Consider the following 14,096-nt stretch of genomic DNA (forward strand, 5'->3'; position numbering starts at 1 on the left):
TTCAATTGGTTGATGTTGTTTGGTTTTTCTTTTTGTTTATTCAGTGACAGAATTTGCTGGTGGATTGAATATGAGGGAAGGTAGGGGGAGAGAGGAACCCCAGGACCACAAAATAGACTTTAAATATTTGCAGACTCATGAGAAGAGAGTTTTCCCAGCTGCGTAGTGAGACTGCATCATACCAATTCATAAATTTTTTTTAGAGACTTAGAAGTGTTTTATTTTATTTTGAAATAACATGTTATTTGAAAATACAGATCATGTGCAAACTTCAAGGTAATCTGAAGCTATGTCACCTCATTCCTTGGCAGAAACTCTATAATCTTCTGTAACCCAGAATTTGCATTAGATATGCACTGTCTATGATCACCAGTCTTTTCTCCAAGAATTATTCACATCTTTGGTCTTAATTCGGAGTATGAAACAATGTCCATCCTCAGGGTAATTTTTCTTAAAGATACATCCTATCATGCCTATCTGCTCCCTCAAATCCTTCCACAGTGGCCAATTGAATCCAGACTCATCGGTGCATTGTTAAATGCCTTCCCTGCTCTGCCTTGTCACCTTCCCAGACTTGCCACCCCCACACCCGCTCACATATGCCACTGGCAGGCCCCCAGATACGTCATAGTATTCTGGCCTCTATGGCCTTGTCAGTGCCTTTTCCTGGCATACGGTGCCCTCCTACCTATCCTCCAAGCTTAGACGGATTCCAGCCTTCTCCAGGAAGTCTTCCTTGATACTCACCCCACGTTCCAGGCAGATCTAAGGACTCCCCTTCTGTGTTCTCATGACACTTCCTCATCACATTTTATTATAAGTACTTTTTGCCATATCTGTCTACTCCTCCCATACTGTTGGCTCCAAGAGAGCAAGAGACAGGTCCTATTCAACTTAGTAGCTTTAGCACCTGGACTATAGAAAGCACTGAAGTGTTCCTTAAAGGAATGAGTCTTACTACAAATGTCCTTGACTATATAGAAACTTTCAACAGAGATATTAGAGGGAAAGGAAGCTTTGGCCAAAGATATTCTCAGTTGAAGAAACAGTACTATATATTTGTGACCTTCATTGTTTTTAACCAACATTGTATTCTTCACTAGGTATGGAGATTGCTATGTATGGAATAAAGTCACCACGTGCATACACAACATTCTCAGTGGGAGGAGGTGGATAGAGCATTATGGAGAAGTAACCATTAGAAATACCAAAAGCAGTGTTTGCATTTGCAAACTCACATTTGTCAAGGTAAACGGTAATCTTCCAACAGTAAAGAAGAAAAGAGTATAAAACGCTTTGTAAAGGAGAAATATAAGTTACCTTAAACAACAGCAAGTGAGACTGCCCCATATCATTGTTCCTTAAGGACATGTTAGATAAAAGAAAGCAGAACCAACTGATGGAGTTACTCAAGGCGTGCAGACTTCCATGCATGTGGAGGTCAAAAAAGGCACCATCTCAAAACAGAAGAACTACTCTTCTTCTTTCTAAAGAATTTTCTTTTTAAGCAGCCAGTCAGTATTCATTAAGTAAAATTCCAGAAAACACTTCTTGCCTGTAGCAAGTCTTCTGGTTTCTATTTCTATTCCTGCTTGATTGCAACAGAGTCAAGTGATCTTATTTTAGGGAGCTAATTATAATGCATTTGTCATTTTCTGAGGGTGCATGTGAATAACTTCCAGTCACTATAAGCTTATCCAACTCTGCCACTATGATGATCCAAGAAAAAGCGTCACCTTAATCAACAAGAAAAGATTCCTGAGGTAGAATGCCTACACAACAGCATTTTCCTCAGTCACTCTGGTCTCAAGTGGAACACACAGTCTCACCCTCATGGATAGGTGTGTTCCCGAATTCGTGGTACAGAAACTCTACCAGCCCTTTTAATCTATTCTACTCTGATCTTGTTCTACTGTGGCAAAAACAAGTAACATATTGAAGTCTTAAAACTCAAAATGTTGTCTTCTTAGTGAAATCCTTTGAAGCTGTACTGGAAGGTCATGTTAGTTTTAATTGAAGATCTTTATTTTTACTCAAGATGTTTCCCCCATTTTCCTTTTTTTCTCCTTTTGGACTCATTAGGTGGCTCAGAACTGAAAGGACAGGATCATTACTTGCTCTGGTTGGGTGATGACAGTCAATGTGTGCATTTAGTTTTGCAGACCACGAGAAGCTTCTCAATTTAGTCCTGTCCCTAATATTTGCAAAGCTCAGGGCCAAAGTACAGATGGAGGCCCCATTCCATATGTGTAAATATTTAAAATTTATAGACCAGACCTACAGTCTCTCACATAACTTATGTTCTGTTCTTTCACCTTGACAAATACACTTTTATAACAAAGTCCGTGAGGCTAGGTTGGGCACTTTAGAACTCTGAGCTGGAAACCTGGCAGCGCAGGAGAGCCAGCCCTGACACATGGCCTTCCCGCTCTCTCCCAGCCTATGGTGGCCTCTGTCCTGCTCCACAGGGGGCCTCACCCACCCAATTGAAGGCAGTCCAGCTCCACATCCAAGCTCTATCCAAGCTCAAACGGCCACTCTTGGCTGCCCCTCAGGCCTCATTCACACCTTGGTGGTGGACAGTCTGCCCTTTAGATGGAGGAATCCAAAGAAAAGGCCAGTGTGAGCTGTGGAAGAAGCTTAGAGTGGTTGGAAGAAGAATTCTGGGGCCTAATTGAAAAGGGGGCCATGGTATCCAGATGGATGACTGCCCAGACTTCTCATCTCCTAGGAAGAAGCATGGCCAGAAGAGGGCCAAGCAGGGTTTTCCTCATGAAATTTAGCTGTTTACAGACTCTATAAAAATTACTTCCCAAGTGACTTGTACAGCATGGCCCGTTGAAACTCATTAACATCAATAACAAGGGAAAATTTGAGACAGGGGCGTCTATGGAGGAAATTACCAACCAATAAATTAATACTAGGTTATTAGGAGAGAAGCTGAGCCTTCTCTGCCCTAGCATAGAGTAGAGATGGTTCCTTTCTGGGAGTGGTTTGAATGAGCGACTTCAAAGTTAAGAATGTTTTCCATATGGAAATTATAGGGATTGGTGTTTTGAAAGAGATTGGATGTTTCCAGTGGGGTTTGGTTTTTCCAGGTGAATTATTGGAATTCTAATGTGAATGAGGTCCAGGGGGTCGTGATGGATCAGGAGGGGAAGGTGGTGCACCGGCTTTTTGGGAAGTGGCATGAAGGGCTCTACTGCGGCGTGGCCCCCTCTGCAAAGTGCATTTGGAGACCAGGTGAGATGGGCAGGAGTGTCTTGTGTTCAGAGGGCACCTTGAGTGACAGAAAGAAGGGAATGTCGCATCTCAGGCAGTTCAACATAGGCTTCTTTCATTGCGAGATTAAAATCATAGATGCCTAAGGTAAGCATATATTTTACACTTAATATTCAAATTAGGTAAATCCCAATTTTTGATAATCAGGAATTATGAAATTGAGGCCAAATCTGACATGTGGTCAGAGACGAGGCTTCGTGTAAAGCGATTCTAAATGTAATGCCTACACTCAAAAGTGAGGTTTGTTTATTAAAGAGTTCACACACTCGAACTATTCAAACTTAAATCCTTACTCATTTATTCTCTGTTCTAATAAAATAAGGGGAAAGCCTACAAACATCTCTAATCCACAAAGTCAATAACTTAACCAGAATAAGTGATCGTCTCACTTGGGCAGCAAAAAGCTGCAACATGTTGACATTTAATAAAAGATATTGAGAGTTCTGGTAATACACTAGCAATAATTGAATATCAAGGGTAAATACAACAAGTGTCCGCATGATATTTATTTTCATTGCAATTTTGTCAGTGAAGTCCTAACTTTAAAATTAGTTGGTTTTCTAAGAGACCTCAACAAGTATTTCAATTTCCTGCTGGTGGAGTAGTAGTTCATTCAGCAGCTATTTCTTGAGTAGTGACTATGCATCAAGCTTTACTCTGTAAGAGCTTGGAATATACCAACAAGCAAAGTATACAGAGATCCTCCTTTGAGTTTCGTTAAAGAGTGCCAATACATATTAATTTAGATCTGCATTTTTTTTATGTTTCTAAAAGGAAGTAAACTATGTTTCTGGTGAAATCTTAATGTTCCTAGTTCATCACCCTGGGATTTAGTTACCCAATTGAACATTTGAGAGAAAATGATGGCATTGTTTACCCAGTAAAGAGTACTCTATGTACAAAGTTTATTTTAAAGGCTGGATTTTAGGGGTGTCTGGGTGGCTCAGTTGGTTGGGCGACTGCCTTCAGCTCGAGTCATGATCTTGGAGTCCTGGGATCGAGTCCCACATCGGGCTCCCTGCCTGGCAGGGAGTCTGCTTCTCCCTTTGACCATCCCCCTTCTCGTGCTCTCTCTCTCTCTCTCACTTATTCTCTCTCTCTCTCTCAAATAAATAAATAAAATCTTTTAAAATTTTAAAAATAAAGGCTGGATTTTATTAAATATATGAATCTACCAGTTCTGATAACTAACGCCAAGTTTCCTATCTAGGAAAACACAGCCAATTTAATTTGCTTAAGGAAAATCTTAATCTGATTTTTAGAACTACAAATTTAGTTATTCGTGTGGATATTAATTAAGCGCCTGGGTTAAGTGAGCTTCTGCAGGCTTCCTTAAACCTCTCTGCCACTCACGGTGGTTTATTGGCATTTCAGGTTCCATGCCAACCAACTATGAGCTCTACTATGGCTTCACAAGGTTTGCTATCGAGCTCAATGAGCTAGATCCTGTCCTGAAAGATCTCCTTCCACCGACAGACGCCCGGTTCCGGCCAGATCAGAGGTGAGTAGAACAACCATGTTTGAAACGGACACTAAATCACGGTGTGGCGCTCTAGATGCCATCAAAGCTTATTTTTGCCACCCTCATTTATGTATTCATGGACTCATTCATGAATTCCCTCATTCCCTTAGTCACTCCACACTATCTAAGCCTTCCACCCTAGCTAAGACGGTATTCGCGGGTGATCGTGACCGACACTTAGCTCAACAAAGTTTCCCACAGAAGGTAACACAGTTCTTAACGAAAGGTTCCTGCCGCCCCGCCCCAGACTCACCAGCAGTGTGCAAATTCATGAACTTGCTCCACTAAAACCTCCCCCAGGATTTTCCCCTCTGTACTTCTACTACTCTGTCACGTGGACTATCTTTTAACCTGATAAAGAAGAAGATGATGGGTTACAGGAGCATATAGAAGTGCTCCGAGTCAAAGTCTGGAGTTTGTCCGGCGTGCTTTTGATCCCATGGGATGTGAGATGTACTCAAAATGCAGTCCCTTTAATACCTTCTGATTCTTAGTTTTTATTAAATAGCTCTATGTTCATGTTGTCCATTCCCACAGAGTTAATTATACCTTTTCCAGAAATTCTGTATGTCACACAACTTCCCCCCAAGATAATTTTCTGTTGCCAGTGTATCTGTGGCTGTATGTGTTTTCTGCCAAAATGCTCCAGTGTTGAATGTCTTATTCCTCAGTCCTCTTACACCGTGCCCGACCCCCCACTCCCCTGCCCCTGGAACGGGAGGTCTCACTGTCTGATATTCCAGCATATCAACAAACTTCCTGTAGACATCACATTGAATCCCTGTTCTTTGCTCTCATTTTGGAAATTTAAATATAGGTTTTACAAAACACCACTGGGTCTGCCTTTTCTTTCTCGATTCCATTCCAATATTCTCTTCCCGAATTTCATTTACGATTCATTTCCTTCTTGTGGGCTTTTGTAATTTCCCCCAGTGTTAGATTCTCTTTTTGTCACCCGTTTTACTCTCTCCAGTAAAATGGGTGACAAAAAGTAAAACAGGGAAACTCCTTCCCTCTCAGGCTCTTCTAAAAGGTGGAGAACAGTTAACTACCATCCTCCCTCCTCTGGCCTTGACCAAGTATTTTTCAAATAATATGAAAAAGGAGCCCAACCCTGTACTTCATATTGTCTGGAGCCTGGGCTCTCCCATTATCCTGAAAATCTCAAGTTAGAGAACCCAAGAGAGCACAGGAGAGTCTCCAAGGCCAAACTAGTCCCCTTCCACCCCTATGTTTGCACTGCTGTACACAATATTTCAGTTGACATACACGGCAAGTGTGTGACTGGTGGGCAGGCAGACAGAGGTAGCGTGGCCTGGGGCAGGGGCAAGGTGACATTATCAGAGTATGACCCTTCACCATGTTATAGTCTCAGCAACTAGAAGGTAATTTTATACAAGACGGGATTATTTTTTTTCTCAGTGGAGAGGATGACATATTAGAGGGATAACTGTGTTCTGCTTAGGTTTTTGGAAGAAGGAAATTTAGAAGCTGCAGCAGCAGAGAAGCAAAGAGTGGAGGAACTCCAGAGATCTCGAAGGCGCTACATGGAAGAAAACAACCTTGAACACATACCAAAATTTTTTAAGTAAGTTCATGCCCATAACAAGTTCATGTTTAGCAAATGATGGCCACCAGCCATGAGAAACCCCAGGTGAAAAGAGAAAATGAGGCATAGTTTAGTGTACAAGCAGCTTAAAATTAAACTGATTAGGGTAACTTTGGTTTTGGTAGTGGAGGTATTGGACTAGATCTTGCACTTGTGAACAGTCTGTAAACATACAAGTCAGTTCTCTTCCACGGCTCTTTTCTTTTCATGGACAGCAGGAAGGGTTAGGGCCTTGCCCACAATGCTCTCTCTACTTCAGCTACAGCATTGAGAATGGTGGAAACTTGTTTCCACCCCTCAGCTCAAGGCCACAGTGGGACACCCACTGCCCACAAGGTCATCCTGGCTTCATTAGTGTTTGATTTTATTTCTGTTGTATGGGGCTTGTGTCGTTCAGATTTGTTCCTTCTGTGGTACCGTCATGGGTGATTATTACAGGATTATTTGAAGGATTATATATAAATCACACAGATGAAGCTGTGTTTTCCAGATCCATCTGTTACCCTCCAGAGCCAGGGTATATCAGCCCAGAATAACCTCCTATCCTTTAGAATTGCCCTCTCATGACTGTCTTGGGGAGGAATGCAGCCTTGCCCTTTTGATGTTGAAAGTGCACTCTGGTTGTGGACCATGCGGGGGCTCACGGACTACTGTGGTTGCGTACTCTTCCCTGCAAGCGAAGCAGTATTCTTGTGGGTCTGGGGCCTGAAGCTCTTAGTATAGAACTTGTTCGTGCTTTTTCTTTCTTTCTTTTTTATTTATTTACTTACTTTTTTTTTTTTTTTTTTTTTTTGGAGATTTATTTGAGAGAGGGAGAACGTATCAGGGGAGGAGCAGAGGGAGAGAGAGAGAGAAAGAGAATCCAGAGCAGCCTCCCCAGTGAGCTTGGAGCCCAATGTGGGATTCGATCTCACAACCTGAGATCATGACCTGAGCTGAAATCAAGAGTCAATGACTGTGCCACGTAGGCATTATGTACCTGATTTTGGGGGTGGGGGGCAGTTCACTTTCTAGCCTTGCCTAGAAGTGATTTATTTGTGCCCTTTGTCCCTCTCCCCATGACCCCATCCTATTTCAAACAAATAACACAAACAAAACGGAGTTTCTTTTTGGTCAAAAATAGTCAAGACAGGGACACCTGTGTGGCTCAGTCAGTTATGTGTCTGCCTTTGTCTCAGGTCATGATCCCAGGGTGCTGGGATTGAACCCAATGTCCAGCTCCCTGCTCAGCAGGGAGCCTGCTTCTCTCTCTTCCTCTGCCTGCCGCTCTTCCTGCTCATATGCTTGCTGTCTCTCTCTCTCTCTTTCTCTGACAAATAAATAAATAAAATCTTTAAAAAAAATAGTCAAGTCATCAATAAGCAGATAGGACACTAACTGGTTTATGGAGTACCCCTTTTCCATACACATCCTATCTACGGGAGAGGGTCCAATGACCAGGCCACCTTGATGTGATTTGTGTCTAATGTTGATTTTTATATTTCCACAGAAAAGTTATTGATGCCAATCAAAGAGAAGCCTGGGTTTCTAATGATACCTACTGGGAGCTGCGGAAGGACCCTGGGTTTAGCAAAGTAGACAGCCCTGTTCTTTGGTAAACGGGGAATGTAGAGCTAGCCAACATATCACGCTCTGAATGAATAAATAACTATGCACAATTATGTTTCCTAGAGCTCCGCGTGGTTTCTGGGTCGACTGAAAACCGACCATTTGCTTTTCTATTCATCTTTATAATGGACTTTCAGAAGTGCATTAGACGAGGCCCCTAACCACTTTTGGATCCTTTCTGTTTTGCTGCAACCATATCCCTTAAAAAACATCCACGCCCTCCTTGAGAAGCCGAATAAAAGGAGCAGAATACAAAATCCAAAGTCTGAAGTGTTTGTAAAGAAAACAAACTGTAACTGGTGCTTAAAGCTGATCCAGAGAGCTTAAAGCAACACGACATGTAAACCACGCGTTCGGGCTTTGTGTGGAAGCACCATACCCGCATCATAGAAGCTCCAGGGCCACGGCAGTCGGTCAGCTCAGCCTTCGAGTGTGTCTTTTGGATGTGGTGTACTTGTGCGGACCTTGTCAAAAAAGATGTGATACTCCTCAGACCCTGTTCCATCTGTACGCCATTGTTCATGCCTTAAGAAATGCAAAGATGTACAATAAATCATTTTTTAAATGTGTGCTCATAGGTTAATGTGAGGGACGGCTCTTTGGAATCATGGCGTGATTCACTTTCTGGGATCAGAACAAGTAAGAGACTAACGTAAGTGGATTTTCAAAAAGTAAACTACACATGCTTTTATTTGATATGTTAGTTCCTGTATCATCTGTCTGAAGGGCAAGAAGGAAAAGGTGTACTCACTAGATCTCTGTTTTCACATTGCTCGTCAAGTTCCTGTCCTGCGACCAGATAATAAATCCTCTTCCACCTAATCTCACAGTGTGCCCTATTCTTTGGCAATATCTGTATTTGATTTGAACACTTGGCATCAGTGTTAAAACCATAGAAGGAAGTAACAGAAAGCCTGTGGGATTTCTGCGTGGGCTTAGGAGTCACTGCAAACAGAGCTATTTTTGAGCGGAACACAACGTAACCTGCATCTCGTCCTGGGCCCAAGCCGTGGGCACTCACAGAAACCCACTGGGAGCAGAAGCGGGCATACTGGTAGCTTATTTGCATTGTTTAAATGAGTTCTATGCAAAACCATATTTTATATTCCCATCAAGTGATCCTGTATGATACGTAACAACCTATTAGGCATTTGCCTTGCTATTGGCAGAGATAATAAAATAAGCTAAGGAATTTATCCATCCCAACAAAAGCCGGGGCGGTGGTGGGGGTGGGGGGAAGGGCAGAAATATGCTTTGCATACTTCAGGATTTGTTTTTTCTTCCAATATACAGAGGCTTTTGTAAGAAACTTGCATCAGTGTTCCTGAGTTTCTGCACGTAGATGACTATATAAATGCCTGTATGTTTAAAAAAAAAAACAACTCTTCTGAGTTTTTCCTAGAGAATTATAAAATTACATATGCTTTATTCTTGGAATCTTACCATCAGGTTTTAAGTGCTATTTTAAACTCTGATAACAAGGTTATTGACATTTTACATTTGGTTATGAGGTGTTGATTTTAGTGTTCTTTCTCCTCAGCAAAGCATTCCTAATGAATGACTAACCCACTCTCAAACCCTAACCACTTGCTGAGAGCAGAAGGGAAAACTCCGGAGTCTCCACTAGGTGGAGCAGTGTTTTAGTTCTGAAGCGCATCCCGCCGCCCATCCGCCCTCCCCACCTTGTATGGAGTCCCTACATTATGTGTACCATAGGGTTTAAAGTGAAATTTCCTTTTCAATAGTAAATGCCCTAATCCATCGCCAGATCTAAGCATTCCACTGGAGCAACACCTTCCCTAGAATTCTCAATGCCTTTAATTCCCATCTTAAATCTATAGGTGGCTTGCCCCGAGGTAGTAAAATTATTCCCTTGTTATTGATTTTTTTCTGTGCATTCATTGTGACGTCTTTTTATCTGCATCCTGAGATACATGCCTTTAATTTTAATTAGAATTTAATTAAATTCTAATTCTAAATTCTAAGTCTAGTTCTAAATTCTAATTCTTCCCCGTAGAAGTCTGTTCTCCCGCAGTTGGTAAAGCTTTAAATACTATTTAAAGGGGTTCTGGTCTGTACTTACTAGCACTTCCCTCAACAGTCTCAAAATATCTAGCCTAAAAATAAGAAGAGAATTCTGCAAAGCAAAGGTACTGCGAGTAGAGAAGTAGGAAGGTGAGGCATTAGGTGACTGTGGGTGTATCAGACAGCTGGAAGAGGACCCAGGGCCCATCAGGGAAGCAACTACCATACCTGGTATTCAGGCTGAAATTGAGAAAAAGAGTAACGACTAGAAAGGACCTTCATTAGACAAGTTCAAGCAACAAATCAAGTAGGTAAATGTTGGTCAAAGCTAACCTGAAACTCTGATTAGGATTTCAAGATGAGAATGGGAAGAATGTCACGTTAATGAAAAGCACCACATTTTATAATATTCCAGATTTAGAATCTATTTTAAGATCCAGACATCCTGATTAGACTCCCAATTCAAGTGATCAATTAAGTTTTAGATAATATTCCTATAATACCTGATTCACAATTCTCCCTATTAAGTATTCATGCCCATGTAATGGTCTCATCCCACCCACTCCCTGCCCTATTCCCCCCCCCCTTTTTTTTAACTTTTGATTGATATCGCGGTTTTAGAATTATCAGACTTTCTCTGTTTGGGATTTTCATCCACATAATTTGGGGGCTTTTGAGACTAGTTTAAACAGCAAACAGAATAAATGTTAGATCATTCCTGATAAAACCTGACTTATTTCTTAGAATTTTATATAAGCCTCTTTGTTTCAAGGGTACATTTCTTATTTGTTTTTCCCCAGAACAATCTAAACTAGAGCAAGACTTAATATATCTTTATACCTCCCCCATGATTTATTCATCAGCTCCTTCATCTTTCTGAGCTGGTCATTAAGGAAAGCAGTAATAAGTGATGATGGCCCTGTAAATATGGCTAGACTGAGCAGATCGATGGCACACACCAGCACTCATAGAGGCCGACCAGAAACCAATCATTTTGCTTCCATATGCTGCCACCCAGGGTGCAAATGTACTCTCAGATTTTGCCGTTATTTTTTTTAATTAAGTCATTATTTTTCATGGGTTACTTACAAGTATCCCATAATTTCCAGGCAGTTGTAAAAATAAACCTCATTTAAGATACCTTTTAATATTGCCTATCAATTATATGTGACATAAAAACTACCAAATGTATTTACCAAGGAAGAGAAACCAAGGGGTCGTCCATACAGAGGATGCCAGGTTGTTGATTTTCCAAACCTTTTGCTCCTCTTCATTGTTCTGGTCCCCGTGCCTTTCAGCAATCCCACTAACCAATAGTGTTAGCCCCTGCCTGAAGGAGCACTTGGAAGGCAGGGGTTAAAGAGGAACCTGATCAGTGGTTTGCTTAGTTCTGGTTACGGCTGTGGCTGGAGAAGACTTTATAATCATAATCTAATGTATAATTTTGTTATTACAAAAATTAATTCTCCATCTTGTCTAATCTTGTCCCCTATCATCCTGGATAATGAAGTGTTTGGGGGAGCAGAGCTCCTCACACGCCAGGGGGTATAATCAATGTTTGCACTTGGCTCAAGTCATTATATTATGAATGTGGCACAGTAAATAAAGTTTGTGTACAAAATACTAGTTTCTTTCTATGGGAGCCATTATGTTCAGGATATATATAATGTATCTAATTAAACAATTATGAATCTATCTTGTGCTCTAGAAATGTTCTTTTTGGGGGAAAGATGAAAAAAATGTAATTGGAGCTAAGATTAAAGTGTTTTGGTCTTGTTGGGGTTTTGTTTGTTTGTTTTCAAAAGCTTCCCAATCATTTGGAAGTACTGCTTATCAAAACATGATCAAGCCCTCTAGATTTTTATAAAATTGATACCTTTAAAGTATACATTGCATGAATCTTCCGTTAAGCCTGTTTAGCTTTAATACATGACTGTGAGAATGCACCTATGTGACTGAATTGTAAGAACTTCACTGCAGGCTTTGCTGTTAGAGAAAATGATAAACTGCTTAAGAAGGGTTAGCTTTAATTCTTTCAAAAGGAGATCTAAAAACAGAATTCTTTAAAAATCGTTGTGGTGAAGCAGCACGGCCAAAATTCGGAGCTAGTGAAGCCCCATGATTAAGGCAACTTACACGGGGCAGTTTCCTGTCTGTTACATGCATCTTTTTGTTTTCCAAAACCGCCATCCTTTTTCTCCTGCCTCTGATCCTAACAGAGCAAGGGGCAGGGATACACATGTCTATTCTTTTGCACTGTGTCAGTGAGTATGGGAAAAATATGCAAAATTTATGCACAGTTGCAGGGAACCTCTGCATTAACCCTCCGTGGAACATTAATAAATGTTCATGGATTTAAAATTGCCCCATAATTACATATTATTCGTTTCCTTGGTTTCTTCAGATTGGTAGGAAAAAAAAACATAAAACAACAATTTCTTATTTCCTGCAATTTTTCCCCATTATGCTTCCTTCTAAATATAAACTAGGGCAATGGTGATTAAAAGGATCTTGAGTTTTCAGAAAATAAGGTATAATTCTTTGAGTCTACCCGTTTCTTCTTTCTTTAGGTTAATAAAGTAAGCACAAATTTACTACTGTTAAACAGAAGAAATGCTAAACTTATTTCTTTCATCGTAGGCACCAACTTCCCCATCCCCTATTATCATCCAGTTATTTCTTTAGGAAATGATGTAGTTGCTAGAAACTTTTTTCAGTCATTTCCAACTTATCGAGCTAGAGCTGGCAAAAACTTTACATGTATGAATGAGTAATTTGATACATTTTGACATATATACATTCTTGACACCATCACCACAATCACAATAATGTAATCCATCACCACCAAACATTTCCTCCACCCCTTTCTCTTCCCTCCCCTGACCTTCCCCATCTGCCACCCCGAGACAGTCGTTGATCTGCTTTCATTACTTCTTAAAACTCTGCATATTTTCTTGTCTTTATTGCATATGGGACTTTTCCCGAAGACCGTGTGCTTAGGGTAGATATGTGCCACCAAACACCTCCCGTGCCACTACCCCAGTATTCCACCATCAGTACTAACACATTAAAAGAGGATCTCATTAAGTTCTAGGTCTGGTGGCCAAGTAGAAATTTTAAATTTTAAATAGAAGACAGTAAACTGTTTCATATCAAAATGACCGTTAATGAATTCATTTCCATCTTTGGAGTGGGGGGTAATCCACAATAATGATAACAATGAACTTGTTGTCAGTGCTGTGGAAACCCTGGGAAGGGTTTTCGTCTTGTTTGTAAGGAATGCATCACTGACAAAGCCGTGAGAATCCAGAATGACTGCTCTAGAAATGATGGCGTCTTGATAAAAATGACGCAGGAAGTAGGCTTTGCTGCTTTCTTTTTTACCAACCTAGCTCCACTTTGAGGTCACAAACATTCGAAAGCTCCGGGGCTAAAAAGGCTGCCTTTCCACCTTTCCGAATGCGCTCACTCCTCATCTGGAAATCAAGTAAGCCTAACTTCCAGAAAGTTCATGGAAATGAAGTAACTGCAGTCCAGGTTGCTTCCTGGCATTGGCCTTTGTGCAAGCTTATTCCTTCTTTCCTGCCCCGCAAAGCTTGTTGCTCAAAAGTAGAAAACTTTTCCAGAGACCATTAAATACAGCATGATTGACATTAAATGCTAATGAAGAAAAAAGCCAAGAATGAATAAAAGAGAAATGGAATCTGAGAAGGAAATGTAGGCTCCCTAAGTGGACCGAGGGTCATTCTCCGTGGGGGCATGCGAGTGGATCCCAAGGGGCCAAGTTATTGCCTTGGATGTTTATTTAAAGGCAGATTCCTGAGCTTCCCTATGAAGATTCTGATTCCCTAAATCTAGAGTGTGGACCAAGAATCTGCATTTTACCAAGCATCCTTGGCCCCTAAGAAATTTTGAGGCAGATGGGAAACCCCCATGAGCATGGGCTAGCCCCACCAACCACTTCCTGGTCCCTGCTCCAATCTCAGGATTTTGTTTTTTGTTGTCTCATAGCGACATTTAGGAGTCAACAAGAAAGTCTGCTTCAAGGAA

The 14,096-nt window shown here is 41.1% G+C and overlaps 1 protein-coding gene across 7 annotated transcripts in view; it reads left to right on the plus strand.

The window, feature by feature from the left end:
- The window catches only part of LOC111148584 (oxysterol binding protein like 6), a 210,426-nt gene extending 198,685 nt beyond the window's left edge, over nt 1-11,741 (plus strand). For 4 of the 7 annotated variants that reach the window (XM_022505318.1, XM_022505404.1, XM_022505490.1 and 1 more), the window contains 5 exons: nt 1,104-1,248; nt 3,099-3,243; nt 4,657-4,783; nt 6,270-6,392; nt 7,903-11,741. In XM_022505318.1, coding sequence (XP_022361026.1) covers nt 1,104-1,248; nt 3,099-3,243; nt 4,657-4,783; nt 6,270-6,392; nt 7,903-8,011 — 649 coding nt within the window. In that variant the 3' untranslated portion in view covers nt 8,012-11,741. Of the gene's footprint in view, nt 1-1,103; nt 1,249-3,098; nt 3,244-4,656; nt 4,784-6,269; nt 6,397-7,902 lie in introns of all 7 variants that reach the window. The other 3 variants (XM_022505550.1, XM_022505626.1, XM_022505728.1) reach the window with 2 other exon arrangements.
- Nucleotides 11,742-14,096: the final 2,355 nt, after the last annotated feature.

This window comes from Enhydra lutris, unplaced genomic scaffold (assembly GCF_002288905.1).
Source record: "Enhydra lutris kenyoni isolate GAN:26980312 unplaced genomic scaffold, ASM228890v2 scaffoldscaffold1, whole genome shotgun sequence".
NCBI lineage: Eukaryota > Metazoa > Chordata > Mammalia > Carnivora > Mustelidae > Enhydra > Enhydra lutris.